Here is a 25,553-nt window from a genome sequence, read left to right as displayed (position 1 = left end):
AGAGCGCAGTGTTTGTGTCCAGTGTGGTGTTTGCTTGCCGGGCCCCTGGGTGGCCTTCACGCCCCCCCCCGCCCCCCCGGCTCTGCCCCTGCCTTTCGGGGAGGGCCCAGCGCGTCCCGGGACCGGCAGGTTCAGTAAGCCGGTGACTGCCACTCTTGATTCGATTCAGAGTCTCACCAAAGAGGGGGTCACCTCTCTGCTGAGAGAGGAGGGTCCCACGGTGCCCAGAGAAATAAGCTGAGAAGCCGGCAGCCTGAGAGGGTCGCCCCCCGGGCTCCTTCCTGGCAAAACGGTAAAACGGGCGAGGCCTGCAGGGCGGGTCCCTCCAGCCCCCGGGCAGGGCTCCGTGTCACATGCTGCCGCGGTCACTGTCACAGGCTCACGGGTGCTGGGCGGGCGCCTCAGGCACAGGAGGGGCCGCCCGGTCTGTCCGCCCGCCCGCACACCTGCCCCCCCTCCCCCCTCCCCCCTCCCCCGGGGTGAGGGCGCCAGTCCGGCCGGTCCTCCCTCTGGGCGGCTGTGATCCCGGCCTGGGCGGCGGGGCTGTCGTTCTGTCTTTATCGTTCTGTCCGCTCGGAGGAGGGTGCAGCTCCAGTGCGGACAGAGCGGGTGGCAGGGTGGGGTGGGGTGCCCTGCCCTGTCCAATAGCCCACCCCGCGGTGGCCCCAGGCAGACCCAGGCCTCAGAGGTGCCACCCGGTCAGTGACAGATCCAGAGCCTGTTTCCCACCCGCTGGGCAGGGCTGGGGGGACCCCACGGCCTCGAGGCTTCAGCCCGGGGCTCGGGGTGTGCCCAGGGCCAGAACTCCAGGAGTCAGCGCCTCCCGGTTTCGGAGACAGACGGGCGCGGGCCCTCCCTCCCTCCCTCCGGCTCCCCCTCCTGCCCCAGGGCCGAGGGCCGGCAGGTGTGCCAGGGCCCAGGTGCGCGGCCCTCCGGGGACCCCAGCCCGCGGGCGCGGCCCTCCGGGGACCCCGCCTCGCTGCCGCCGGCACCAGCGCCCCGACAGCGGACTCGGGGTGCCCGGGGCGACGCTCAGCTGCGGCCGGGCGCCCTCGGGGGCCATGGGTGCGGGCCGGGCGCGGGGCCCGCGGTGCCAGGAGGGCGGAGGGGGGCGCGGAGGGACGGCCCCGCCTGCAGACAAAGGAGCCCGGGGGCGGCGCGGTGCGGGGTGCGGGGGGGATGGGGCGAGGGGGCGGGGCGCGGGTGTCACGTTACCGCCCGCAGCGCCTTTCCCTCGGCCCCGCCCCCCGCGCCCGCGCCCGCCAATCCGGCCGCCCGCCCCGGCGCCCCGCCCACCGCGGGGGGGCAGAGGCGCGCCCCCGGCCAATGGGCGGCGCGCGGGGCGGGGAGGGGCGCGCGGGGGGGCAGGGCGCGACCAATGGCGTGCGTGTTGTCGGAGCCGAAAATACTACTTTATGCAAATGACGGGGGGCCCCGCGGGCCGGGGGGCGGTGCCCGCGGGTATAAAGGGGCGCGCGCGGGCCGGGGCTGCACAGGCGAGTGCTCTGTGCTCGGTGCTGCCGCCCAGCCCGGAGCCACCCTGCGAGCGACCACAGCCACCGAGGGGGCGCGGCCGCCAGCCGACCTCACCGCCAGCGACTCCGGAGCCCTGCCCGGCCCGTCCGCCAGGTACCCGCCCGGACTCCCGCTCCCCGCTCCCCGCCCGCCCGCCCCGCCCGCCCCGCCCGCGCCGACCGCCCTGTCCGCCCCTGTGCCCCGCAGCTCCCGCAGCATGGAGCGCCTGGTGCCCCGCCGCGCCCACCCGCCCGCGACGCGCAGCAGCGCCTGCCGCCGCCTCTTCGGGCCGGTGGACCACGAGCAGCTGAGCCGCGAGCTGCAGGCGCGCCTGGCCGAGCTGAGCGCCGAGGACCAGCGCCGCTGGGACTACAACTTCCAGCGCGACGAGCCGCTGCGCGGCCCCGGCCGCCTGCAGTGGACCGAGGTGGACAGCGAGTCGGTGCCCGCCTTCTACCGCGAGACCGTGCAGGTGGGGCGCTGCCGCGTGCTGCTGGCGCCCCGGCCCCGCCCGGACGGCGCGGGCGCCCCGCCGGCCCCCGCGCCGCCGGCCGCCGAGGAGCCGCGCGACGGCGCGGGCGAGGCTGCGGGGGACGCCCCGGCGCCGCCCAACGGCGACCCCGAGGTGTCTCCCCCGCCGACCCCGGCGCCCGAGGCCGCGCAGGAGACCGCTGAGCCCGAGGCGGGCCCGCCGCCGCCGCGCGACCCGGAGCCCGAGCCCGAGCCCGAGCCCGAGCCCGAGGCCGAGGAGGACGAGGAGGAGGACGAGCCCGAGGACGAGCCGCCGCAGATCTCCGGGCGCCCGGCGCAGGGCGCCTCCGTGATCGTCCCCGTGGCGCTGCCCGGGGCCGCCGTGGCCGTGCTCGCGGCCCCCGCCGCCGTGCCCGCCGCCGGGGCCGCCGGGGCCGCTCTGGGCGCTGCCGCCAACGCCCCCGGGGCCCCGGGAGGCGCCGCGGCCGTGAAGAAGCTGCTGGTCGGGCCTCTGATCTCCGGTGAGTCCGCGCCCCGCCCTTTGTCCGCCGCGGGGCCCCCCGGGGCCCCCCGGGCCCCCCTGACCCGCCCTGTCCCCCCAGACTTCTTCGCCAAGCGCAAGCGCTCCGCGCCCGAGGCCAAGGCCAACGAGGGGCCCGGCGGTGGCTGCTCCGCCCCTGGCGGCGGCCCCGGCGTGGGCCCCGCCGAGCAGACCCCGCGCAAGCGGATGAGATGAGGTGAGTGGTGTCGGGGCGCGGGGGCGGGCTCGGGGTCCCCAGGCCGCTCACTCTCTCCCTCTCTCTCCCGCCCGCAGCCTCTCCCCCAGGAGCCCGGGACCCTCTGACCGCGGACAGGACACGCCGCCCCCAGACCGGCCAATAGCAGCTGCTGGCGAGCAGCGATCGGTTTTGTGTAAAAGTCTGACAGCCGTGCAATGTATTAGTCACTTCTCACCCAAACGTGCCGGCACCGAAGAGTACACTGGTCCCAAGGTGGAAAGCTTTAAGAGTCATTTATAAAAAAAGGTTCAATCTCTGCTGAAACTCAGCGCAAAAAATGATGAAAAAAGAGAAAAAAAGGATAAAAATGTATATTTGTACAAAAAAAAGTTAAAAAAAAAAACTTATACTAACTTATATTTTCTATTTATGTCCAGGCGTGGCCGCTCTGCCCGCGGCAGCTTGGCCGCTGGCTTTGCTAAGGCACGCACCCACCACCGGGGCGGGGGTCCCCAGAGATCCATCCCACAGGGGCCCCCTGGGCGGGCGCCCACCAGCCCGGCCCGCGTGCCCGCCACCGCGCGCCGCCCACCGCGCGCCGCCCTCCTAGCTTGCAGTCTCTCCCCCCAGCTCTCGCCGTCTGTCTCTGTCTCTTTCTTTCTTTCTCTCTTTCTCTCTGAGTTGATCCCCCACACCTGACATCTCTGAGAAAAAGTCCTGAGCCGGCACACCTGCCCGGCCCCTGTCCGCTGGGTCCCAATAAAGAGGCCAAAAAATTGCTGCAAATCGTGTGTGTGTGCGTTTGTGTGTGCGTCCACTCAGCCCCGCCCGGCAGCGGGGGCACAGATACTCACCGGGGGCAGCCCAGGCCCTCCACTTGTCCCCCCCAAACACACAAAGCGGAGCCCCCACTGCTCCCTGAGGTGCTGGCCTCCCGCAGGCCGGAGGGCGGGTGGGGAGGGCAGAGCAGCGGCTCTGAGGAAGGACCCACCAGCCTGGCTCCCAAGGGCCCCTCTTTGTCTCACCATGAACCGCGCGGGTGGCTTGCCGCGGGAAGGGGGTGGGGGGCCGAGGACGCTGGGCGGCCAGCAGTTTACAGTTTGGGGCGATGACCCCTCCCCCACCCAGGGACAAAGGCTGAGTCCACCCTGGACTCCAGAGATGGACATGAACTCACAGCTAATCCTACAGTGCCCGGCCCGGCCCCTCTGAGCATGCCCACCCCATGAGTGGGCCCCTCACCCTTGAGCCGAGAGGCACCCACCCCATGAGTGGGCCCCTCACCCTTGAGCCGAGAGGCACCCACCCCATGAGTGGGCCCCTCTCCCCTCAGCCGAGAGGCACCCACCCCATGAGTGGGCCCCTCACCCTTCAGCCGAGAGGCACCCACCCCATGAGTGGGCCCCTCACCCTTCAGCCGAGAGGCACCCACCCCATGAGTGGGCCCCTCTCCCCTCAGCCGAGAGGCACCCACCCCATGAGTGGGCCCCTCTCCCCTCAGCCGAGAGGCACCCACCCCATGAGTGGGCCCCTCTCCCCTCAGCCGAGAGGCACCCACCCCATGAGTGGGCCCCTCTCCCCTCAGCCGAGAGGCACCCACCCCATGAGTGGGCCCCTCACCCCTCAGCCGAGAGGCACCCACCCCATGAGTGGGCCCCTCACCCTTCAGCCGAGAGGCACCCACCCCATGAGTGGGCCCCTCACCCTTCAGCCGAGAGGCACCCACCCCATGAGTGGGCCCCTCACCCTTGAGCCGAGAGGCACCCACCCCCTGAGTGGGCCCCTCTCCCCTCAGCCGAGCCGCCCCACCCCCACGAGCGGCCCATCCCCCGGCCGCTCCCGTCCACCTGGCCGCAGGCGGAGTCAGCCCTGTACCCGGACTCCAGGCGCCAGCGGGCGGGGGAGGGGCCGCTCCCGTGCAGGCCGAGCACAGCGGCTGCCGGACAGGGTGGCGGGAGGGAGAGGGGGTGTCCCTGAGGGTGGGATCTGGAGGGTGGGCACCCACAGTCCCCTGTGAGGGGGGTCCCATGGGCCCACTCTCCCTGCCCCCCGCCACCTGCCTCCAGCTGCAGAGGGCGGGTGTGGGGCTGGCGGGGACGGGGTGACACACTCTTACCTGGGGGGGCAGGGGCAGGGGCTGGGGGCTGCCGGGAGCCTGCCCTCCAGAGGGAGAGAGCACGGGGTTTGGGGTCTCACAGGTGACTCGGGGAGCCCTTCCCCCCTTGCGGGCTTCAGCCCCCCTTTCCAGGTCCTGGGGGAGGGGAGCTCGGGGGTCAGGAAGCCCAGAGGGTCTGAGGCCAGCGCCCACACGGGGTCTGCCTGTCACAGGGACCCCCGCTCCTGGCCCGTGAGGAGGAGGAGGAGGAGGAGGGGGAGGAGGATGATCAGGACGAGGCCCCAGTGGCTCAGCTGAGCCCCGCTCTGTGCCCTCACTGCGGTCAGACCCCGAGCCCCGGTGCCCCTCTGTCTGAGGAGTCGGGGGGTCACTGCCCAGGAGGAGCCACTGACCGGCAGGGCCCAGGGCTTTGTTCAGGCCGCCGGCTCTGCTGCCTTAGGGCCGCCGGTCCTGTCCCTGGGCGGGGCCGGTGGGGAGGGCCAGTCCCCCGGACGCGGCCCCGGGGGCTCAGGGCGCTTCCTCCCGGAGCGGGGGGCGGGGGTGCGGGGCCCGGGCGAGGCCGGTGAGGAGGCGGTGTCCGGGCCCCGCGGGGAGGGTGATCGCACCCCCGACCTACAACCCCGAAGCCGGGCCGCCAGAGGCCACGGCAGGCACAGGCCGGGCCACGGCGTGCGGGGGCGGCCGCCGGGGGCGGGGCAGAGGCCCCGGAGCAGCGGGCGTCAGGCCGGCCGGAGCCAGGGTGGGCGGCGGCTCGGACTCCCCCGTCCTCTGGGCGCCCTCCGCCGGGCCTGGGCGCCCTCCGCCGTCCTCTGGGCGCCCTCCGCCGGCCTCTGGGCGCCCTCCGCCGGGCCTGGGCGCCCTCCGCCGGGCCTAGGCGCCCTCCGCCGTCCTCTGGGCGTCCCCCGCCGGCCTCTGGGCGCCCTCCGCCGGCCTCTGGGCGCCCTCCGCCGGGCCTGGGCGCCCTCCGCCGTCCTCTGGGCGCCCTCCGCCGTCCTCTGGGCGCCCTCCGCCGGGCCTGGGCGCCCTCCGCCGGGCCTGGGCGCCCTCCGCCGTCCTCTGGGCGCCCTCCCCCGTCCTCTGGGCGCCCTCCGCCGGGCCTGGGCGCCCTCCGCCGGGCCTGGGCGCCCTCCGCCGGGCCTGGGGGCTGGGCCTGCAGGCGCTTTAGAGGCCCAGTGGACGGTGCCTTTCGGGGCGCCTGTCAGGCCTCCCGCTCCCGGTCCCCCCGCTGGCCCCGGACCTTCCCGGGCCCTGGGTGAGAGGTGGGGTTTTGTCTGCAGGCAGCGGGGTGCCCTGGAGGCACGGAGGTGGGGGTGAGGGGGGTGCAAGCTGGCTGCTGGGTGCGGGGACCTGGGACGGAGTGGGGGGTGCTGGGAGCGGGGACACGGGGACCAGGGACCAGGGAGGGGCTGCTGGGTGTGAGCAGGGTCCGAGGGGAGGGGCGCGCAGTGGGCAGGGGCATGCGGCTCGGGACCAGCCTGGGCCACCCCAGCTCCGGAGCTCAGCGCCCCCTCCCCCCTGCGCCTCCCATCCACAGGGTCCCCGAGGCGGCCCAGGGCCACCTCCTGCCCATGTATGCAACACACGGACACAGAACCACACCCACACACCCACACACATGCACACACATGCACACACACACGCACACACAGGGACATGCACACACAGTCACAGACATGCAGACACTGTGCACACATACGGACACAGAACCACAAACACACACACACACACACACACACACACGCACGCACAGAGACATGCACACACGACAGACATGCAGACACTGTGCGCACACACGGACACAGAACCACAAACACACACACACACACACACACACAGGGACATGCACACACAGTCACAGACATGCAGACACTGTCCACACACATGGACACAGAACCACAAACACACACACATACACACAGAGACATGCACACACAGTCATAGACATGCAGACACTGCAAGCACACATGGACACAGAACCACAAACACACACCCACACACATACACACACGCACGCACAGAGACATGCACACACGACAGACATGCAGACACTGTGCGCACACACGGACACAGAACCACAAACACACGGACATACACACATGCAGGCACACACACATGCACACGCGTCCAGCACTCTGACATGTGTCTTTCTTTGATGAGGGGAGCCGATAGGGTTTGGGGGGTCACCGTCGTGATGGGCACCCTGAGCCCTGGGTGCGGGGCCGTGTTTCGGGGTCACACGGGGATCCCCCGGGATGTGCCCTTGGCGTGAGGAACAGAATGGCCTCGGTGGCCTGGGCGGCATCAGGAGGAATGACCCAGCCTCTGCCGGTGCCGAGAGCCTGGGGTGGTCCCGCCTCGGCCACCACCCGGGGCCGCCTGGGCTTCCCCCTGCACGGCGCCCCTCTGAGTGCGGGGGGGGGGGTGAGCCCTCTGAGTGCGGGGGGGGGGGGGGTGAGCCCTTTGAGTGCGGGGGGGGGGTGAGCCCTCTGAGTGCGGGGGGGGGGGGGCAGGGGGGCAGCTGCTTTGCTGGGGCCGAGGCCGCTGGCACCCAGGGAGGGGACCCGCCTGCTTCTCCAGAGCTGCAGCCGTGTCCGCCGGGCACCCCCCGCCCCGCAGTGCCAGCCCGGCGCTCAGGGCCGCCCAGCACCGCCCGGCGTCTCCTTCGGGCTCACAGGACAGTCCCCCAAATGAAACACAAAACAGGCTGTCCCATGGCGGACAGAAGGCCACGGAGCATGTCCTGACAAGTGCCCGCAGAGCTGGGTCATCGCGGTCTCCAGGGACCGGAGAGCTGGTCCTCGCTGTCCCCGCCCAGGCCCCGGCTCTGCCTCCCGGCGCCGCCCGCAGCCCCAGCCCCAGCCCCAGCCCCAGCCACCAGCCCCAGCCCGCAGCCCCAGCCCCAGCCCCAGCCCCAGCCCCAGCCCCAGCCCCAGCCCCAGCCCCCAGCCCCCAGCCCCAGCCACCAGCCCCAGCCCCAGCCCCCAGCTCCAGCCCCCAGCCCCCAGCCCTCAGTCCCCAGCCCCAGCCCCAGCCCCAGCCCCAGCCACCAGCCCCAGCCCCAGCCCCCAGCCCCAGCCCCAGCCCCCAGCCTCAGCCCCAGCCCCAGCCTGCAGGCCACAGCCCCCAGCCCCAGCCCGCAGCCCCCAGCCCGCAGTCCCCAGCCCCCAGCCTCAGCCCAGCCCCAGCCTGCAGGCCACAGCCCCCAGCCCCAGCCCCAGCCCCAGCCCCAGCCCCAGCCTGCAGGCCACAGCCCCCAGCCCCAGCCCCAGCCCCAGCCCCCAGCCCCAGCCTGCAGGCCACAGCCCCCAGCCCCAGCCCGCAGCCCCAGCCCCAGCCCCAGCCCCAGCCCCAGCCCCAGCCCCAGCCCCCAGCCCCAGCCCCAGCCCGCAGCCCCCAGCCCCAGCCCCAGCCCCAGCCCCAGCCCCCAGCCCCAGCCCCAGCCCCCAGCCCCAGCCCCCAGCCTGCAGGCCGGTTCTGTTATCTGTGTGTGTGTTGCAACCGACAACAGTGCGATGTGATGTACAACACACACCTGTCTACACACACACACACACACACACACACACACACGCTGTTTTCCTCTCCTCGGCAGCTCCATGTTCTCTCAGCAGCAGCAGGGTCTCGGTATCTCCTGGAGAACATTCCGGGCCCTGGCCACAGACGCTGAGCCGGCATCAGGGTGTGCCTCCGCCTGTCCGTCTGTCTCTCCCCAGCAAAGCAACCCAGACCCGCCCTCCCCTGGCACCCAGCCTTGCCCGGAGCGAGCGGGCATCGGCGTGCAGGGGCCGCGTGGACCCCCTCAGGGCGGCGGCCAGCTCTGTCCGGACACGAACCCTGGCCGTCCCAGGCCACCACCACGCCCTGGTCACCGAGACCCTGCCCGGGCCGGCCCCCAGCCTGCTCCCTCCCCGAGCTCTGCGTCTCCCGCTGGGCGGGCCGTCCCTGCAGGCAGGGGACACGCGTGTGCCACGCGGCCCGGGGTCAATGCGTTTCCGGCCTCTTGTGAGCTGTCTGTTCCCTTTGGAAAAGTCACAGACAGCCACGTAACACGTGCACCCCACCTCCGGCAGAGGCAGGAGCATGTGCTGGACTGACCGGCCAGGAGCGTGTGGTCTGCGTGTGAACACGAGCCACCCCTTTCCTGGAAGCTGCCTCCTGCCCTCGGCTGCTGCCCAGGGGGGATCTGGGTCTCAGGGGCTCCTGGGGGACAGGAGGCCATCTGGGGGTACAGGGGAGGCGGGAGGCCGTCCGGGGGGTCCTGGGGGACAGGAGGCCGTCCGGGGGGTCCTGGGGGACAGGAGGCCGTCCGGGGGGTCCTGGGGGACAGGAGGCCATCTGGGGGTACAGGGGAGGCGGGAGGCCGTCCGGGGGGTCCTGGGGGACAGGAGGCTGTCTGGGGGCTCCTGGGGGACAGGAGGCTGTCCGGGGGGTCCTGGGGGACAGGAGGCCATCTGGGGGTACAGGGGAGGCGGGAGGCCATCCGGGGGGTCCTGGGGGACAGGAGGCCGTCCGAGGGGTCCTGGGGGACAGGAGGCTGTCTGGGGGATCCTGGGGGACAGGAGGCCATCTGGTGGTGCAGGGGAGGCGGGAGGCCGTCCGGGGTTACGGGGGCTGTGGCAGGGTCTGGAGCCAGTGGTTGCCTCGTGGCTGACGTGGCCCCCACCGGAGTCTGTCCAGCCCCGCCTCCTGGGGGCGGGGGCGGTGGGGACCTGGAGGGGGTGTCTTCCCTTCCCAGGGGCTCAGACGCGGTGAGGGGGGAGCGCCTCGGTTTCCCTCTGGCGCGGGCCCTGGAGGCACCGGGGGCTGCGTGGCCACAAAGCCAGCAGGCCTCACGCCCGCCCACAGCCCGCGCCCAGCGCCACTGCCGGCCTCCGGCCCGCGTGGGTCCATGCCGAGCCGGCCGCAGCTCTGAGGATCCGCGATGCTCAGCCCCAGACGCTCCCCCCCAGCCCCGAGCCCGCACTCGGCATGGGGGTCAGGGGCCGTGGGGCAGGAGTGAGTGCCGGTCACCCCGTGTCCCCTGACTGCCGCTCTAGGCCGGGGGGGTCATGCTGCACCCCGACTCTCGCAGACAGCGCCCCTGTGGGCAGGGGTGACAGCCTCTGCCGTCGCCCCTCGTCCAATGCCCACACATCCTTCCACCTCGGCTGCTGTGCTGGGGGCCCTGTGGACCCGGTGAACCCCAAAGGGCAGCGGCTGTGTCAGGGCTCTGCTGTGCTCGGGCCCAGAGCCTGTGCCCAAACAGGAAAGAGAGAGGGAGAGAGAGAGGGAGAGAGAGAGAGAGAGAGAGAGAGAGAGGGAGACCGAGAGGTGGGGGAGAGAGGGAGGATGGAGAGGGAGAGAGAAAGAGGGAGAAAGAGGGAGAGGACAGAGAGAAGTTGGGGCATTTGTTTCTGCCAAGTCTTGTTTTTTCTTGTTTTCTTTTCGGTGGCTCATTTCAGGGGTTTCTGTTGTTAATTCATCATCTGCTATAATTTTAACTGTTTTTATTGTTGATGGTGTTACAGATATCTCCCTGCGCCCCCATGTTCTCTCAGTTTACACCTGCCTCTCTGGGGGCCCCTCGGAGGGCTCCCGGCCGGTGGCTGGCTCCCACTGCCCTCCAGCCTGCCGCCCGGAGACGCAGGGCCCCGCCCGGCGGGGACGGCGCCCGGGGGGGGGGCGGCCTGGGTCCGGCCGTGGGAGCGGGGCGTCAGGGCCGGAGGCCTGGGGGGAGGAAATGACGCGCTGGGCCCGGCACAGGAGGCGTGCGGAGGCAGCATGCGGAGGCCGAGGTGCCCGGCAGGAAGCGGACGGACAGGAAGCAGAGGCATTCTCCCGGCGCGGACTAGGGGCGGAAACGCGGCCAGGGGGCGGTGAGGGTGGCCGATGCTCCAGGCGACTACAATCGGGATGGAGACCCGGGCGGGGGCGGGAGAGCTGGGGCGACAGGTCACCCGGGCGGGGACGGGGGACCCAGACGGGTGTGGGGCCTCCGGGGTGCACCTGCAGGGGGTGGGCAGAGGTGCCTGCTCTGAGGGCGGGGCGGGCTTGGAGGGTGAGGTTCTGCGAGGGCCCCTCCCACCCCCCTGGATTGGCGTCGCCGTGCACCGCGTGGGCCATCAGCGCAGGCCTGGCTGGCCAGGCCCCGGCCCGCACACGCCTCTGCCTGGAGGAGCCCCGCTGAGTCTGAGGGCAGCAGTGCAGGGCCCTGCCCGGAGCCGTCCTGCTCCCTCCCCCCGGAGGGCGGCTGTGCCGGGCGGCAGGGGGGCCACGCCTGCCTGGGCTCCGAGGCGGCCGGTCTGCGGAGCCGAGCCGCCGGGGGCTGTGGGAGGAGGCCGCACCCCAGGCCGCCTCTCCGCGGCCGGGCGGGTCCTGGGCACCCGGCCTGGGAGTGCCTGAGGCTCCCGCCGGCCTCGCTGTGGTCCCCACCTCCAGAGGCAGACGTCCCGGCCGGAGCGCTCCAAACTCCAACGGGCCTGGGAGGCGAGTGGCCAGCCTCTGAGGGACAGCGGGCAGCGGGCAGACCCCTGGGCCTGGCCCCCGGACAGGGGGAGGCTTGGCATGCCCTTATGGAGAGCCAGGCCCTGGGCCAGGCCTGCAGCTTGGGCACGAGGCCGTGTGGTCAGTCCGGTCCCGGGGAGCGGGCACAGAGCTGGTGATGCCCCGGGCCCGGGGGCAGGGAGCCCGGACCCCAGGAGGGCGCTTTCCTGGTGCCCAGCGTCCGACCAGCATCAGTCACAGCGGAGAGGGCCGGGGTCCCAGCGGCCGGGGTCCCAGCGGCCGGGGTGCCCGAGGACACCGGCCTCCGGGCACAGAGGGCCCGGGTGCGGCTCCGCAGGAAGAGGCACCGCCGCTGTGCCGGGCGGAGGGAGCGCGGCCCACGGAGGGCGCTGCGAGGCCTGGGCGGAGTCCCCTCCACAGGGCGGCCGAGGGGGGGGGTCCGCAGGGAGGGCGGCTGGACGGCCATTCACGGCCTCTCAGGGCGCAGGTGCCTCCGGGGCCGGCACTGTCCGGCCTCCCCTCTCCCGGCGCAGCGCGGGCCTGGCAGGCCGGGCCATCGAGCACCGCGCGCCTGTGGGTCTCCGTGCTCGGCCGGTCCCCTCGCACGACTGGCTGCCTGCTTCCTGCTCCCGCGCCCTGACCGCGCCCTGGGCCGTGGCGCTGCTCCTCCTGCGCGGGGGCCGGACCACGCCCTGCGTCCGTCCGGGCACACAGGGCCCTTCTCCGGCCCCGCGGCCAGACGGCCGGTCTGTGCCAGGGCTCCGCTCGCTCAGGCGCGGTCTGTCCGCACCAGGGACAGACTCTGTCCCAGCCACGCAGAGGGAGAGGCCACGTGGAGGGAGAGGCCACGGGGAGGGAGAGGCCACGGGGAGGGAGAGGCCACTGGGGACAATCAGACTCTGTCCCGGCCACGGGGAGGGCGGCCACGGGGAATGTGGCCATGGGGAGGGGGTGACCACGGGGAGGGAGAGGCCACGGGGAGGGAGAGGCCACGGGGAGGGAGAGGCCACGGGGAGGGAGAGGCCACGGGGAAGGAGAGACCATGGGGAGGGGGAGGCCACGGGGAGGGAGAGGCCACGGGGAGGGAGAGGCCACGGGGAGGGAGAGGCCACGGGGAGGACGGCCACGGGGAGGGCGGCCACAGGGAGGGGCAGCCACAGGGAGAGGCCACGGGGAGGGAGAGGCCACTGGGGACAATCAGACTGTCCCGGCCACGGGGAGGGCAGCCACGGGGAATGTGGCCATGGGGAGGGGGTGACCACAGGGAGGGAGAGGCCATGGGGAGGGAGAGGCCACGGGGAGGGAGAGGCCACGGGGAGAGCGGCCACAGGGAGGGGCGGCCACAGGGAGGGGCGGCAACGGGGAGGGTTCACGTGAGCAGTTCAATCCGCTCGGAGCAGCTAGTTGCCGCCGTATGCGCCGCCCAGAGCCCATCGTGGACTCTGTCAGCGAGGGAGACAGATGTTCCCGGCGGCAGGCGTCTGTCCTTGAATCGCCCGGGCTTTTTAATATGAAATGAAGCCGCCGGAGCCCGGCGCCTTAGCAACAGCCCCGGGCAGTGCTGCCCTGTGGCCGGCCTCCCCGTCAGGTGCAGGGGGAACCGCTCACGTGGACGGCTCCTGCGCTCCTGGGGCGCCCTGAAGGGTGGCGCTGCTTGTGGGGTGTCAGGAACGGGCCGGTCAGAGCGGGGCTGAGCTGGGCGGCAGTGGGTCTCCCAGGCCATTTACTGAATGAATGAATGAATGATTGAAGGGAGGAAGGAATGAATGAATGAAGGAATTGAAGGAAGGAAGGGAGGAAGGAATGAATGAAGGCGGGATGGGAGCAAGGTGGGGGGAGCGGGTAGGGGAGGTGGGGGGGCGGGAGTGGGAAGGCGCAGATGGCCCGGAGGCGCCCGCCGCCTGTGAATGCTCAGGTGCAGGAGGCACACAGACGGGGGGGCTCCCGGCCCGCCGAGGGGCTGGTCAGCTGACGCCTGCTGCCCCGGGCCGGGGGGGCCCCATGCAGCCCCGCCTGAGCGAGGCCCCGGTCCCCCAGCTCAGGGGCCCCCAGGACACCCCTCCTCCCAGCCTCCTCGCACCCCAGCGCCTCCGTCCCCCCTGAGGGGTCCCAGCCGCCCGCTCGGCACAGGGCTGGTGGCCGGGCCGGCACTGGGGCTCCCGTTTCCGGGGTGCGGGGCTGGAGCCGCTGGGCGGCGAACGCAGGCCGAGGAGGTGTCCACGGCGGGGGCAGGGCGTCCATGGGCCGCGGGCCTGGCCTGGGCCTTCCCCCACTGCCCGGGGGGGGGGCTGGGGGGCTCCTGGGGGGGGTAGGATGCTGGGGTGTCAGTGTGCGGGCGCTGCTCCAACCGAGCCTCACAGACCGGCGGCTCCCGGCCTCTCTGCTGGGCGTGCGGGGCGGCTCCTCCCGGGCCCCAGGGGTCCCCGGCGTATCCTGACCCCCTTCTTCCGACTCCGTTTCCGCTGAGTCACCGCTGAGGCCCAGCTGCCGGCTGGGGCTGGGGCTCCACCAGGAGGGTCTTAGGGACACAATCCAGCCACCACCCGGGGGCAGGGCGCCCAGGGTGAGCGCTCTGTGCAGCCCCAGGACTGGCAGTGTGAGGCGGGTGGGCTTGTGGCCTAAAGGCCCCCTCCCCTCCCCTCCCCTCCAGGGAGACAGTCTCCTGGGAGATGGGGGTCCAGAGCCCCCCGCGCCCCCCACACACTGGGAACCGGCCCCGGCCCGGGGGTGCAGGGAGGGAGGGAGGGGCCGCCGGCCGCCAAGGGCCCAGCCCCTGCCGGCCTCTGAGCCGCCCCTCTGCCCGCCCAGGCCCTCAGCCCGGCTCCCCTCATCCCCTCCCTGCCCTCTCCTTCCTTCTCCTGTCACATTCCTGCTCTTCCCCCAACCAATTCCCAGAGGCCAGTGAAGGCCGGTGGAGGCTGCAGCCGAAGCCTCATTCACTTGTTCACTCACTCACTCATTCACTCATTCATTCTCTCCTCCCCAGAGTGGGCCCCGCCGCCGGTGCTGTGTGGCTCGAGGGGTCGGGCCTCTCTGGGCCTCCGTGGGCCTCGCGGTCCCGGGAGAGCGACACGGCGCTCACACACGTGGGCACCGAACACGCCACATCACCGCAAAGTAACGAGAGCCACGTCCACTGTGGGATCTCGCTGGAGCCGAGAGGCCCCGGGGGGCTGGCACGGACAGGCCAGCCCGGCCTCTGTCCCTGGGGGTGCAGGCGGAGGTGCCCCCCCGGGCCCCGGCCCCGGCCCCGGCTGGCCACGTAGCCACACCGGGGGCCCGAGGCTGATGCCGGGGCCTCCGATGTGTGTTAATCCCGGTGAGAAGCCCCCGTGTCCTCCTGGCTGTGAGTGAGCGAGCGGGACTCAGCGAAAACCCCGACCACGCGGGCATGGACTGAGGCTGAGGACGGCCCGCGGCTGGGCTCTGCACGATTTGGGGCCACGTTTACATTCTCGGCCGGAAGGACATGCTTGGCGCAGAGTTTAGAGCTTTAGGGTAAATAGACGCACGCATGCGCACGGACGGGCGGCTCGAATTTCAAAATATTTGACCGCGGGAGCGCGTCGCAGGCCGCCCGCGGCGAGGGATGGCGCGGCCGGGGCCGGGGTCAGCGGCCACTGTTGTTGGAAAGGGGCAGCGAGCCCGGCCAGCGTGGCCCAGCGGCTGAGCATCGACCTAGGAACCAGGGGGTCAGGGTTCGATTCCCGGTCAGGGCACAGGCCGGGCTGCGGGCTCCACCCGCAGGGTGAGGCGTGCGGGAGGCAGCCGGTCCACGACTCTCTCATCACAGATGTTTCTCTCTCTCTCCCTCTCCCTTCCTCCTTGACATCAGTACAAATATTGAAAAGAAAAGTGGCAGCAAGAAGAAGAGGGAGACACAGGGTCTCCCTAAGAAACAGCGCAGGCCCTGGCTGGTTTGCTCAGTGGATAGAGCCGAGCTCTGTGGCCCCTGGAGGGTGGCTCTTCCACAAAACACCACGGCCTGGGCGAGTCTGTTTGAAGAAGTGGTGTTAGAAGACGTTTAAGTTTACAAAACGTGGCTCTCCGAAGGAATGTCCACCGTTGTGCTGCTGGTCTTTGGCTCTGAGGCCGGTGAGTGTGCTGACGGCTGGGACAGAGCATCGGCCTGTGGCTGAAGGGCCCCAGCTTTGATTCTGATCGAGGCTGTGGGCTTCAGTGGCAGGCTCCTCCCGGCCCAGGCCCTGGTCCGGGGTCGTGCCAGAGGCCATGGATGTGATTCTCTCACGTGATGTTTCCCTTTCTCCCACGCTCCCTGAGAATCCACGGGAAACACCCTCGGCTGAGGACGAGCAGCAGAGATGGCCGAGGGGCCCGGCGCGGCAGCCGGCGAGGCAGCGGCTTTGGGGCCAGGACAGCTGGGGGGGAGCCTCCGGTTCAGACGATGGCGGGCCGAGGGGGCAGGCCGGTCTGCGTCGCCCGGTGCACCGTCCTACAGAGCCGCTTCCTGGAAAGACGTGGCGGGAGGCACGGGCCACCTGCCCCTTCCACAGCGACAGGAAGCCGCCCCACCCGCCCCTGTGCCATGGAAACTTCCCGGCTGTGCGTCCCCGCCCGCGCTGGTCCGCGGAGCCCGGCTGGGGTGGCTGGCCGGAGCGGCGGGCAGCGAGGAGCGGGCACAGGCGGCGCAGGGAAGGCCCCGGCGGGGGGCCCAGGGCGCGGGGCTGGGCTGTTGGCAGGGGGACCGGCCCCTGGCACCTGTGGAGGCTGCCAGCCCGTCTGCGCGGAGGGCACAGACTCCGCACCCCAGGCGGCCATGCGGCCGGCACAGGGGCCGGATCACAGCTGCGGGGGCAGCTGCCCGAGGATGCTATTCCATCGGCTGATAGAGGGCGGGGTCCCCCGGCGCTCAGGGTGGGCGGTGTGCAGAGCCTTCCCCTCCTCGCCGTCCTTCTCCCTCCCCTTCCTTCTTCCTTCCTTCCTTCCTTCGCTCCCTCATGCCTTCATTCATTTGTTCATTTATTATTCATTCATTCATTCTCTCCTTCATTCTTTCTCCTATTCAATCTCTCATGCATTCATTCCTTCTCCCATTCATTCCTTCATTCATTCTTCTATTCATTCTGTCCCAACGTTCTCCCCGCCTCCGTCCTGCAGCTCCCCTGCCTCCCCCTGCGCCCCTGCGTCAGACCAGAGCTGCAGGGGTGGGGGAGCGGAGGCTGGGTCCAGGGATGGAGCAGGAGGCGGGCTGAGCACCAGGGCCTCTGTGCTTCCCGGGGCCTGGGGGAGGGGCGCCCTGCATTCCGGCTGCTCCGGCTCCGGGTTCGGGCTCCGGGGGAGGCGGCCCGTGCCCCCAGGACTGCCAGGCCAGCCCCAGTGCCTCGGGCGGGGTCCTGGCCTGGGCAGGGCCCAGCCGCCTCCCAGCCGGGTGCGGCGCCCCTCCCCCCCTCGCGCCCCTCCCCCCGCGCCCCTCCCCCGCCCGTGCCCCTCCCCCCGCGCCCCTCCCCCCGCGCCCCTCCCCCTCGGAGCTCTGTTTGCAGAAGAAAGCGGCCAATTTGTCGTCATTCAGTCACTTCAGACCCCGTTTGGGAGAAATGAAGAGAGAAAAGCGCTTCGGAGCCCTCCCCAACCCCACCCACACCCCACCCCGCCCACCTTCCCCACCCCCACCCCACCCCCACCCCCACCCCCACCCCACACAGGCCCAGGTCCGAGGCGGCAGCCTCGTCTGCAGGGAGCACGCCGAGCCCAATTAACCGAGGGGGTGGGGGCCCCGGAATTAGCCTGTCCTGGCCATCTGGCGCAGGACCACAAAGGGCAAGGCCGGGGCAGGGCGAGCGTGCGCCGCATTGACCTGCAAATGAGCTTGGTCTGCCGTGAGAGCCGCTCCCCTGGCCGCCCTCGGCCTCGAGGCCCGGCCCCCCCACCGGCCCCATCCTTCCCGGCGGGCAGGGGCCCCGTCCTTCCCCCTCGGCCACGGCCCCTCCCGCCAGACCCTCTGGGCCGGGCAGGGCTCTGAGACGCGGCCGGGGGCGGTCTGGGGTGGGGAGGTGGGGAGGTGGGGGTTGATCCTGGGACATGCTGGCCCCCGTCCCGTCCCCAATGCCAGCCTCTGGGCAGCGACTGGAGCCTGTTCCGCCTCGAGGGACTCGGGAGTCTATGGCGAAGGCGTGATGGGCTCTGGACCGGCTGCTCCCCGGGCCGGGGAGGGCTCTGGGACCCCCTGGGGGGCAGCGTGGCTCCGGACACCCCCAAAGGCCGGGGAGTGTGGGGCGCCGGGGGCAGCCAGGGCCTCTGGGGCCGGTGGCGTCTCGGCTGCGTGATGTCCCTCCTGGCCTCCCTGCCTCCCCCACGTCCTGGCTCCTGGCTGCCCGGGGGGTGGGGGCGGGGCCGGGGCCTGTTCGGGGTACGGGGGTGGGGTTGGGAGATGCCGGGGCCGAAGGTGGGTGCTGGGTCAGGGTCCGAGGGGGCCCTCGGGGAACCCCTTAGCAGGGCCAGAATTCTAAAGCTTCCCCAGAAACAGACACCGGCTGGGCTGTCTTCCCGGGAACAGGAGCCGAGCGGGGGCGAGCTCGGGGCTGAGCGTCGGGAACCGGGAACCGGGAGGGCGCCGGTTTGACTTCCCGTCGGGTTGCCTGCCCGGGTCTCAGGCCCCACCCCCAGCGGGAGGCGGCCGGCCGATGTTTCTCTTTCCTCCATGTCTCCCTCTCTTCTCCCCTCCTGAAATCAATAAAAACATGTTTAAAGAGACAGTGAGCTGAATGGTGAGCAGGTGCCACTCCAGGGAGAATTCGTCAGCCGACTAGTTTTCCGGGAGTCGGGTCCCGGCCAGCGCGGAGGATGGAGCCTGTGGGCTGGGGGTGGGGGGCCATGGTGTGGGGCGGGGTCTTGGCCTGTGGGTCTCCCCGGAGCTGAGGAGGGGGGGAGGGAGGAGCCTCCGCCTGCAGTGCAATGGCCTCCGCGCCGGGCCCTCAGCCTCTGCCCACCAGAGGGGCCCCACCTCTGCGCCTCCCCCAGGAGGGACAGCGATCCGGCAGGCGCTCCCCGGCCTCACCCGCGGTGGGGACATGAGGCTCGGCTGACTCGTGTGGACACAGCGTGGACCGGCCCCTGTGCCCACGCGGCTGCTGGCCGCCTGAGGCTGGGAGGGGCCCAGGTCTCAGCCCCGTCCCCCGCCTCAGGCCTGTGCAGGGCACCAGGGCGGTCCCCCCCCCCCCCTGGCCTCTGGGCAGCACTGGCTCTGGGAGGCCGCTGCTGGGTGTGGGGTGCCCGGGGGGAGGTGCCCAGGACTGGGGGGCCCAGATGTGGGGGGCCCAGATGTGGGGGGCCTAGGCATGGGGAAGCCTAGCTGGGCCCAGGTGTGGGCCAGGGGCGGGCAGCGCCAGGCCGGCGGCAGTGCCAGCGTGGTGAATGGGCCTCTGTGCCCCCCCCCCCCCCGGCTGGCATCTGCCGCCGGATTCCGTTTCCTGGAAGTGGTGCAGCCACAGGTGGATCTCCGAGGCCGGTGACCTCAGAGCGAAGCCGGGGAGCCGGGAGCCGGGGGGGGGGGAGCAGGGAGCCGGGGGGGCCGGGAGCCGGGGGGGCTGGGAGCCGGGGGGGGGGAGCCAGGAGCCGGGAGCCGGGAGCCGGGGAGGCCGGGAGCCGGGGAGGCCGGGAGCCGGGGGGGCTGGGAGCTGGGGGGCCGGGAGCCGGGGGGCTGGGAGCTGGGGGGCCGGGAGCCGGGGGGGGGGGCCGGGAGCTGGGGAGCCGGGAGCCAGGGGGGGCCGGGAGCCGGGGGCCGGGGACAATGGCTTTTCCCGGGGTCGGGGCTGCAGGCAGCGGGAGGGACCGCCCGCACCCTGAGGCCTGGGCACCGGCAGGGAGGGGCCGGCGCGGTGCCAGGCCTTGGCAGGGCTGCGGGCGGCGGGCCAGTGGCCCAGGTAACCGCAGCCGCTGGACGGAGGTCTGTGTGTCGTCAGGGCCCGGCCTCACCTGGAGGCGGGGGCGGGTGGGTGGCAGGAGGGGGTGGCTGACGGCCCTGGCCTGGCCCCCTGGCAGCTCGGGGTGCACAGGTGGAGGGGGGGCTGGGTGGGGTGGGGGCAGGGAGCTTGGCGTCGGAGCAGCGCCCGGCCCCGGCCCCTCTGTGGTCCTCCCTCCGTCCGCCTGGCAGCGTTTCCAGCTGAGTCACTCATCCATTTGTGCATCAGTCTGTCCACCTGGTGCGGACACCTGGCCGCTGGGGCAGCGCCTGCCGTGCCAGCCGGGGGGGGGGGCCCGGAGCCTCAGGCTCTCTGGGGGGGATGGGAGCCTGGTCTCTGGGGGGGATGGGAGCCTGGTCTCTGGGGGGGATGGGAGCCTGATCTCTGGGGGTCCCTGGAGCCTGGGGGCCTCTGGGGGGGATGGGAGCCTGGTCTCTGGGGGGGATGGGAGCCTGGGGGCCTCTGGGGGGTCCCCGGAGCCTGGGGCCCTCTGGGGGGGGATGGGAGCCTGGTCTCTGGGGGTCCCTGGAGCCTGGGGGCCTCTGGGGGGGATGGGAGCCTGGAGGCCTCTGGGGGGGGTGCCCGGAGCCTGGGGGCCTCTGGGGGGTCCCCGGAGCCTGGGGGCTTCTCTGGGGGGGTGCCCGGAGCCTGGGGGCCTCTGGGGGGTCCCGGGAGCCTGGGGGCTTCTCTGGGGGGGGTGCCCGGAGCCTGGGGGCCTCTGGGGGGGATGGGAGCCTGGAGGCCTCTGGGGGGTCCCCGGAGCCTGGGGGCCTCTGGGGGGGGAATGGGAGCTTAAGGGTCTCGGGGGGGCTCTTGGGGTGACTAACGTGCTCCGAGGGGGTGAGGGGCAGAGCCACGACCCTGGCTCAGCTCCGGGAAAGCAGCTTTGGTCTCAGTGACCACACCTGGGACAGGGGCCAGCCCGGCCTGAGGACCAGTGGGCGGCCGCGCACTGCCCCCCGGACGGCCCCGGGCCCGGCTCAGGCTGGGAGACCCTGGGCGGGCAGGGTGTGTGTGTGAAGGGCCAGCCCTCTCCCAGCCATGGGGGCAGGGGCGGGGCCAGGCAGGGGCGGCGGCCGGGCAGGGGCGGTGGGTGCAGGGCCGGTGGGTGGCCGGGCAGGGGCGGTGGGTGCAGGGCCGGTGGGTGGCTGGGCAGGGGCGGTGGGTGGCCGGGCAGGGGCGGTGGGTGCAGGGCCGGTGGGTGGCCGGGCAGGGCCGGTGGGTGGCCGGGCAGGGGCGGTGGCCGGGCAGGGGCGGTGGGTGCAGGGCCGGTGGGTGGCCGGGCAGGGGCGGTGGGTGCAGGGCCGGTGGGTGGCCGGGCAGGGGCGGTGGGTGGCCGGGCAGGGCCGGTGGGTGGCCGGGCAGGGGCGGCGGCAGAAGGACAGATGCACGGGGGCATGGGAGGGACCAGCCTGGAGGGGACCGGGCGGGGGCGAGGAGAGGGGCTGGGAGGTGTGTGACGAGGGGGCCAGGAGGGCGGGCAGGGGTGCGGGTGGGGTCACTCATCCGATGACAGGATGGACGAGGAGCCTGTGGTCCTTCTCCGACGCTCGGTGCCTGACCCACAGCTCGCGAAGTTGGGGTGCGGGGACCCCTGAGGCTGAGAGGAGTGAGGGGCTCTGTCTGAGCCAGCGTGAGAGCCGGAGGCCCGGCTTCTGGCTCCGTTCTCTCTTCACACCCATGTCCGTGGAGGCCATTCCTCCACCAAGTGCGCATGTGTGTGCATGTGTGTAAACATATATGTGCATGCATATGTATGTGTGCATGTATCCTGTGGGTGTGGGTATGTTTGTGAGCATGTGCATAGACGTGCATGCATGTGTGCATGTGCGCATACAGATGCACAAACATAAATGCATGCACACATGCATGTGTATGTCAGCATGTACACACACATGCACAGTGCACACACGTGTACATACACACATGAGTGTGTATATGCATATGTATATATGCACATGTGCGCGCACACATATGCACATGTGCATATGCACACGTGTATATGTGTATGTGTATAAACGTGTTTGTGTATGAGTGTAGGTGTGCGATTGTATGTGTGTGTATATGTGTATTAGTATGTGTGTACTGAGTGTGTACGAGTGTGTGTGAGTGTGAGTGTGTGTGGAGGAAGGTGCCCGGTGAGTGGCAACTGAGGCTCCCCTGAGGGTGCTGCCTCATTGGGGCACTAGGAAACCTGGAGTCGGGAGGGGGGAGGGGGTGACAGGGGCCGGGGGAGGGGGTGACAGGGCCCGGGGGAGGGTGACAGGGGCCGGGGGAGGGTGACAGGGGCTGGGGGAGGGTGACAGGGGCCGGGGGAGGGGGTGACAGGGCCCGGGGGAGGGGGACAGGGGCCTGCGGGGGAGGGTGACATGACAGGGCCCGGGGGAGGAGGTTGGACAAGGGGCCGGGGGAGTGTGACAGGGGCGGGGGAGGGGTGACAGGGGCCGGGGGGGGTGACAGGGGCCGGGGGAGGGTGACAGGGGCTGGGGGGGTGACAGGGGCCGGGGGAGGGTGACAGGGGCCGGGGCGAGGGTGACAGGGCCGGGGGGGGGTGAGGGACAGGGGACTGGGGGAGGGGTGAGGTTGACAGGCGGTGCACGGGGGGGAGGGGGTGACAGGGGCTCGGGGGGAGGGTGACAGGGGCCGGAGGGGAGGGGGGGGAGGTGGACAGGGCCGGGGAGGGTGACAGGGGCGGGGGAGGGTGAACAGGGCCGGGGGGAGGGTAGTGGACAGGGCGGGGGGGGGGGGTTGACAGGGGCGGGCGGTGGCATTTTCCTGAGGGACAGGTGGGGGGCGGGGGGGGGAGCGTGGCGTTTCCCTGAGCCGCAGGTGGTGGCGGGGCTGAGGGGCATGTGGGGGCCCCGGCCTCGGGCAGACGCCTGCCTTTCCCACCAGGGGCCTCCGGCCGCCCTCCTGCCCTCGGCTTCCTGGCGCTTTTCCTCCGGCCGCTGCGCAGGAAGTCCTGCTTCTCCTCAAGGCCTTCCCGTAGGTTCCCACACACAGGTGCTCCCCGGCCTGCCCGCCTCAGTTTACCCTGTGCCAGAGGCCGCTCTGCTCTAAGGGTGCCCTCCCCTCTACTCGGTGCCCCCAGCCCCGGCGGCCCCTCCCCGTCCCTCCCCGTCCCCTCCCGTGTCCCTCCCCGTGCTCCCTCCCCGTTCCCCTCCCCGTCCCCTCCCCGTGCCCTCCCCCTGCTCCCTCCCCGTCCCCTCCCCGTGCTCCCTCCCCGTGCTCCCTCCCCGTGCCCTCCCCGTCCCCTCCCCCTGCTCCCTCCCCGTGCTCCCTCCACGTGCGCCCTCCCCGTGCTCCCTCCCCGTGTTCCCTCCCCGTGCTCCCTCCCCGTGCTCCCTCCCCGTGCTCCCTCCCCGTGCTCCCTCCCCGTGCTCCCTCCCCGTGCCCTCCCCGTGCTCCCTCCCCGTGCCCCCTCCCCGTGCTCCCTCCCCCTGCTCCCTCCCCGTGCGCCCTCCCCGTTGCCCTCCCCGTTGCCCCTCCCCCGTGCTCCCTCCCCGTGTTCCCTCCCTGTGCCCTCCCCGTGCCCCGCCCCGTGCCCTCCCCGTGCCCTCCCCGTGCTCCCTCCCCGTGCCCCTCCCCGTTGCCCCTCCCCGTGCCCCCTCCCCGTCCCCTCCCCGTCCCCTCCCCGTGCTCCCTCCCCGTGCTCCCTCCCCGTCCCCTCCCCGTGCTCCCTCCCCGTGCCCCCTCCCCGTGCTCCCTCCCCGTGCTCCCTTCCCGTGCTCCCTCCCCGTCCCCTCCCCGTGCTCCCTCCCCGTGCTCCCTCCCCGTGCCCTCCCCAGCTGCCGCGGGGATGCTGCTCGGAAAGGCCGGCCGCCGGGCGGGACGCGGGGAGACGTCAGAGCGGGTTGGCGGGGCGGGTGCCGGAGGGCAGGCCTGGCGGCCAGGAGTCGCTGTGGCCTCCAAGAGACAAGATTTCTTTTTTTTTAAATGCGTTTTTATTGATGTCAGAGAGGAAGGAGAGGGAGAGAGAGAGAAACATGAGTGATGAGAGCATCATGGATCAGCTGGGGATCGAGCCCACCCCTGGGCCTGGGCCCTGACGGGAATCGAACACTGACCTCCTGGTTCACAGGTCGATGCTCAACCCCTGAGCCGCGCCAGCCGGCGACAGACAAGAGTTCAACTCGGTCCCAACACCCCCTCCCCGAACCCGGGTCCCCAGGAAGCAAGGCCACCTTCCGGGGCCTCGGAGGGCGGGCGGCTCAGGGGCCGGCCCTCTGCTCCCCGGGTCTGCCCTGGCCCGGCTCCCCGGCTCCTGGCGGCGGGGTGGGGAGGGGAGGGGCTGGCGCAGCGGGGGAGGCGCCGTGCTGCCCGCCGGCAGAGCCGGACTCAGTGGTGCTGGGGGAGGGTCTGGCAGAATCAGGCCTGGAGTCCCGACGAGGGAATCTAGGCTCAGAGAGACCCCCCCACGGCCGGGCCTGGGGTCTCGGAGGGGCCTGGGCTCAGGGCCTTGGCCTGGAGGGGCAGGTGGCCGGGCCGCTGTGGGCCCGTCTCGGCCTCTGCCCGGGCCTGGCCGGGAGCCGCAGCCCCGCCCCAGCAGGTGAAGCAGCGGCAGCTGGCCAGCGAGGTCGGAGGTCGCCTGCTGGAGGGCTCGCTTGTCGCCAGGCGGGCGGGCTGTTGCCGAGGCTGCACTGCCCAGGGGCCTGGCAGGGCGGGGGGTCTGGCGGGGCGGGGGGGCTGGCGGGGCGGGGGGGCTGGCAGGGCGGCGGGGGGCCTGGCAGGGCGGGGGGGCTGGCGGGGCGGGGGGGCCTGGCAGGGAGTTGGGGGGTGCTGGAAGGGCCGGGGAGGGGGGCTGGAAGGATGGGGGGGCTGGCAGGGCGGGGGGGCCTGGCAGGGCGGGGGGGCCTGGCAGGGTGGGGGGCCTGGCAGGGAGTTGGGGGTTGCTGGAAGGGCCGGGGAGGGAGGCTAGAAGGATGGGGGGGCTGGCAGGGCGGGGGGGCCTGGCAGGGCGGGGGGGCCTGGCAGGGAGTTGGGGGGCTGGCAGGGCGGGGGGGCCTGGCAGGGAGTTGGGGGTGCTGGAAGGGCCGGGGAGGGGGGCTGGAAGGATGGGGGTGGAAGGGCGGGCGTCTGGTCCAGGCTCAGAGGGAGTGGCGCTCGGTCCCGCCGCCCAGCTGGGCGGATGCCTGGTGCGCTGGCTCCCGGTACCGCTGGGCTGAGAGGTGCCGTGGGCTCCAGGTGCAGCGGGCCGGGAGGTGGTGTGGGGAGCCAGGAAGGGTCCGGCCGGGACGGCCCACGGGACCGTGTGTGACTCGGCGCTGGCAGCTCCGGCCTGACGGCACAGGAGATGCTGTGGGCCGGCCTGGCTGGGCGCTGGGCGCGGGCAGCCCCAGGGCTCAGAGGGGATGGGAGGCCACGCGGAGGGTCGGCAGGCCAGGCGGGTGCAGGGAACAGTGGCGCCCGGACGCCTCTGAGGCCCCCTGGGTGCCCAGGCGCTGAGTTCACACCCTCCTGCCCCAGCCCTCCCCCCCCGGGGGCACTGGTCCTGCCCCCTCACGCACAGGGCTTCCCTCCTGTCCTGGCCACGCCGGTGCCCGTGGTGCCACCTGCCCGCCGGCCGGGAGGGCACACGTGGCGGGATGTGCAGAGGCGGAGGGTGCCCGGACGCGCTCGCCGAGAGCCCAATTTGGAGACAAAGGCCGGGCGCGCGGACCAGCGCTGTGGACGCTGCGCGTGAGCAGCCGGCGGCCGCGGAGCCACAGAGGGCGGGCAGGGCCCTGGCGGCGGGCCCACACGCCACGGTTGTCCGGGCGACGGCCTCTCCGGAGAGGTCCGCGGGCCATTGTGCAGCACAGGCCGTGTCACACCCCAGACGGCCACGGGCTGTCCCCGCCGAAGTCAGCGGCCGGCCGGGTGAAGGAATGCGGGCGAGGCGGGCGCCGGGGCCATCTGTGCTCAGGCGCCCGCTCCCGGGCGTTAACGAGCTGACTCCGTCGTTGGGCTTTATTTCAGGTGGATGCTTTCACACCCGGAGGCCGGCCGGGAGCACGGCCCTCGGTGGGCAGACGGGCCGGGCGGGGGCGGCCGGGGCCCGAGGCGGCGGGTCCGGGGCTGCCGTCCACCTGGCCCGGGCTCCGAGGGCCCTGCTCCCAGCCGGCCGCTTCCTGGGGTTTCCGCAAATGTTTACCAACACGGAAACGCGAGCCTGCCTTCCAGCAATTGTGTCCGCCCCTCCCCCAGCGGGCCCCTGCCCCGCACCGCCTGCCTCAGTCCCACGGTGGGTGCCAGGCCGGGCCAGATGCCCACAGGGGGAGGGCCCAGATGCCCACAGGGGGAGGGCCCAGATGCCCACAGGGGGAGGGCCCAGATGCCCACAGGGGGAGG

General features: G+C 72.3%; 2 protein-coding genes across 3 annotated transcripts in view; one reads left to right on the top strand and one right to left on the bottom strand.

The window, feature by feature from the left end:
- The first annotated feature begins 1,407 nt into the window (after positions 1-1,407).
- On the top strand, positions 1,408-3,491 carry CDKN1C (cyclin dependent kinase inhibitor 1C). The gene is made up of 4 exons (XM_045578220.1): positions 1,408-1,629; positions 1,723-2,507; positions 2,589-2,723; positions 2,801-3,491. The coding sequence occupies exons 2-3, from the start codon at positions 1,733-1,735 to the stop codon at positions 2,720-2,722; spliced, it is 909 nt and encodes a 302-aa protein (XP_045434176.1). The 5' UTR covers positions 1,408-1,629; positions 1,723-1,732; the 3' UTR covers position 2,723; positions 2,801-3,491.
- A 1,664-nt stretch (positions 3,492-5,155) lies between these two features.
- KCNQ1 (potassium voltage-gated channel subfamily Q member 1) overlaps positions 5,156-25,553 on the bottom strand; it is a 190,498-nt gene continuing 170,100 nt past the window's right edge. For both annotated transcript variants that reach the window (XM_045578218.1, XM_045578219.1), the window contains 2 exons: positions 6,000-6,004; positions 5,156-5,168 (listed from right to left, as the gene is read on the bottom strand). The gene's annotated coding sequence lies outside the window, so the exon portion shown is untranslated. The remainder of the gene's footprint in view (positions 5,169-5,999; positions 6,005-25,553) is intronic.

This window comes from Pipistrellus kuhlii, unplaced genomic scaffold, assembly GCF_014108245.1.
Source record: "Pipistrellus kuhlii isolate mPipKuh1 unplaced genomic scaffold, mPipKuh1.p scaffold_m20_p_91, whole genome shotgun sequence".
Taxonomy (NCBI): Eukaryota; Metazoa; Chordata; class Mammalia; order Chiroptera; family Vespertilionidae; genus Pipistrellus; species Pipistrellus kuhlii.
Note: the sequence above shows the minus strand (reverse complement) of the source record. Positions and strands in the feature narration are given on the sequence as shown.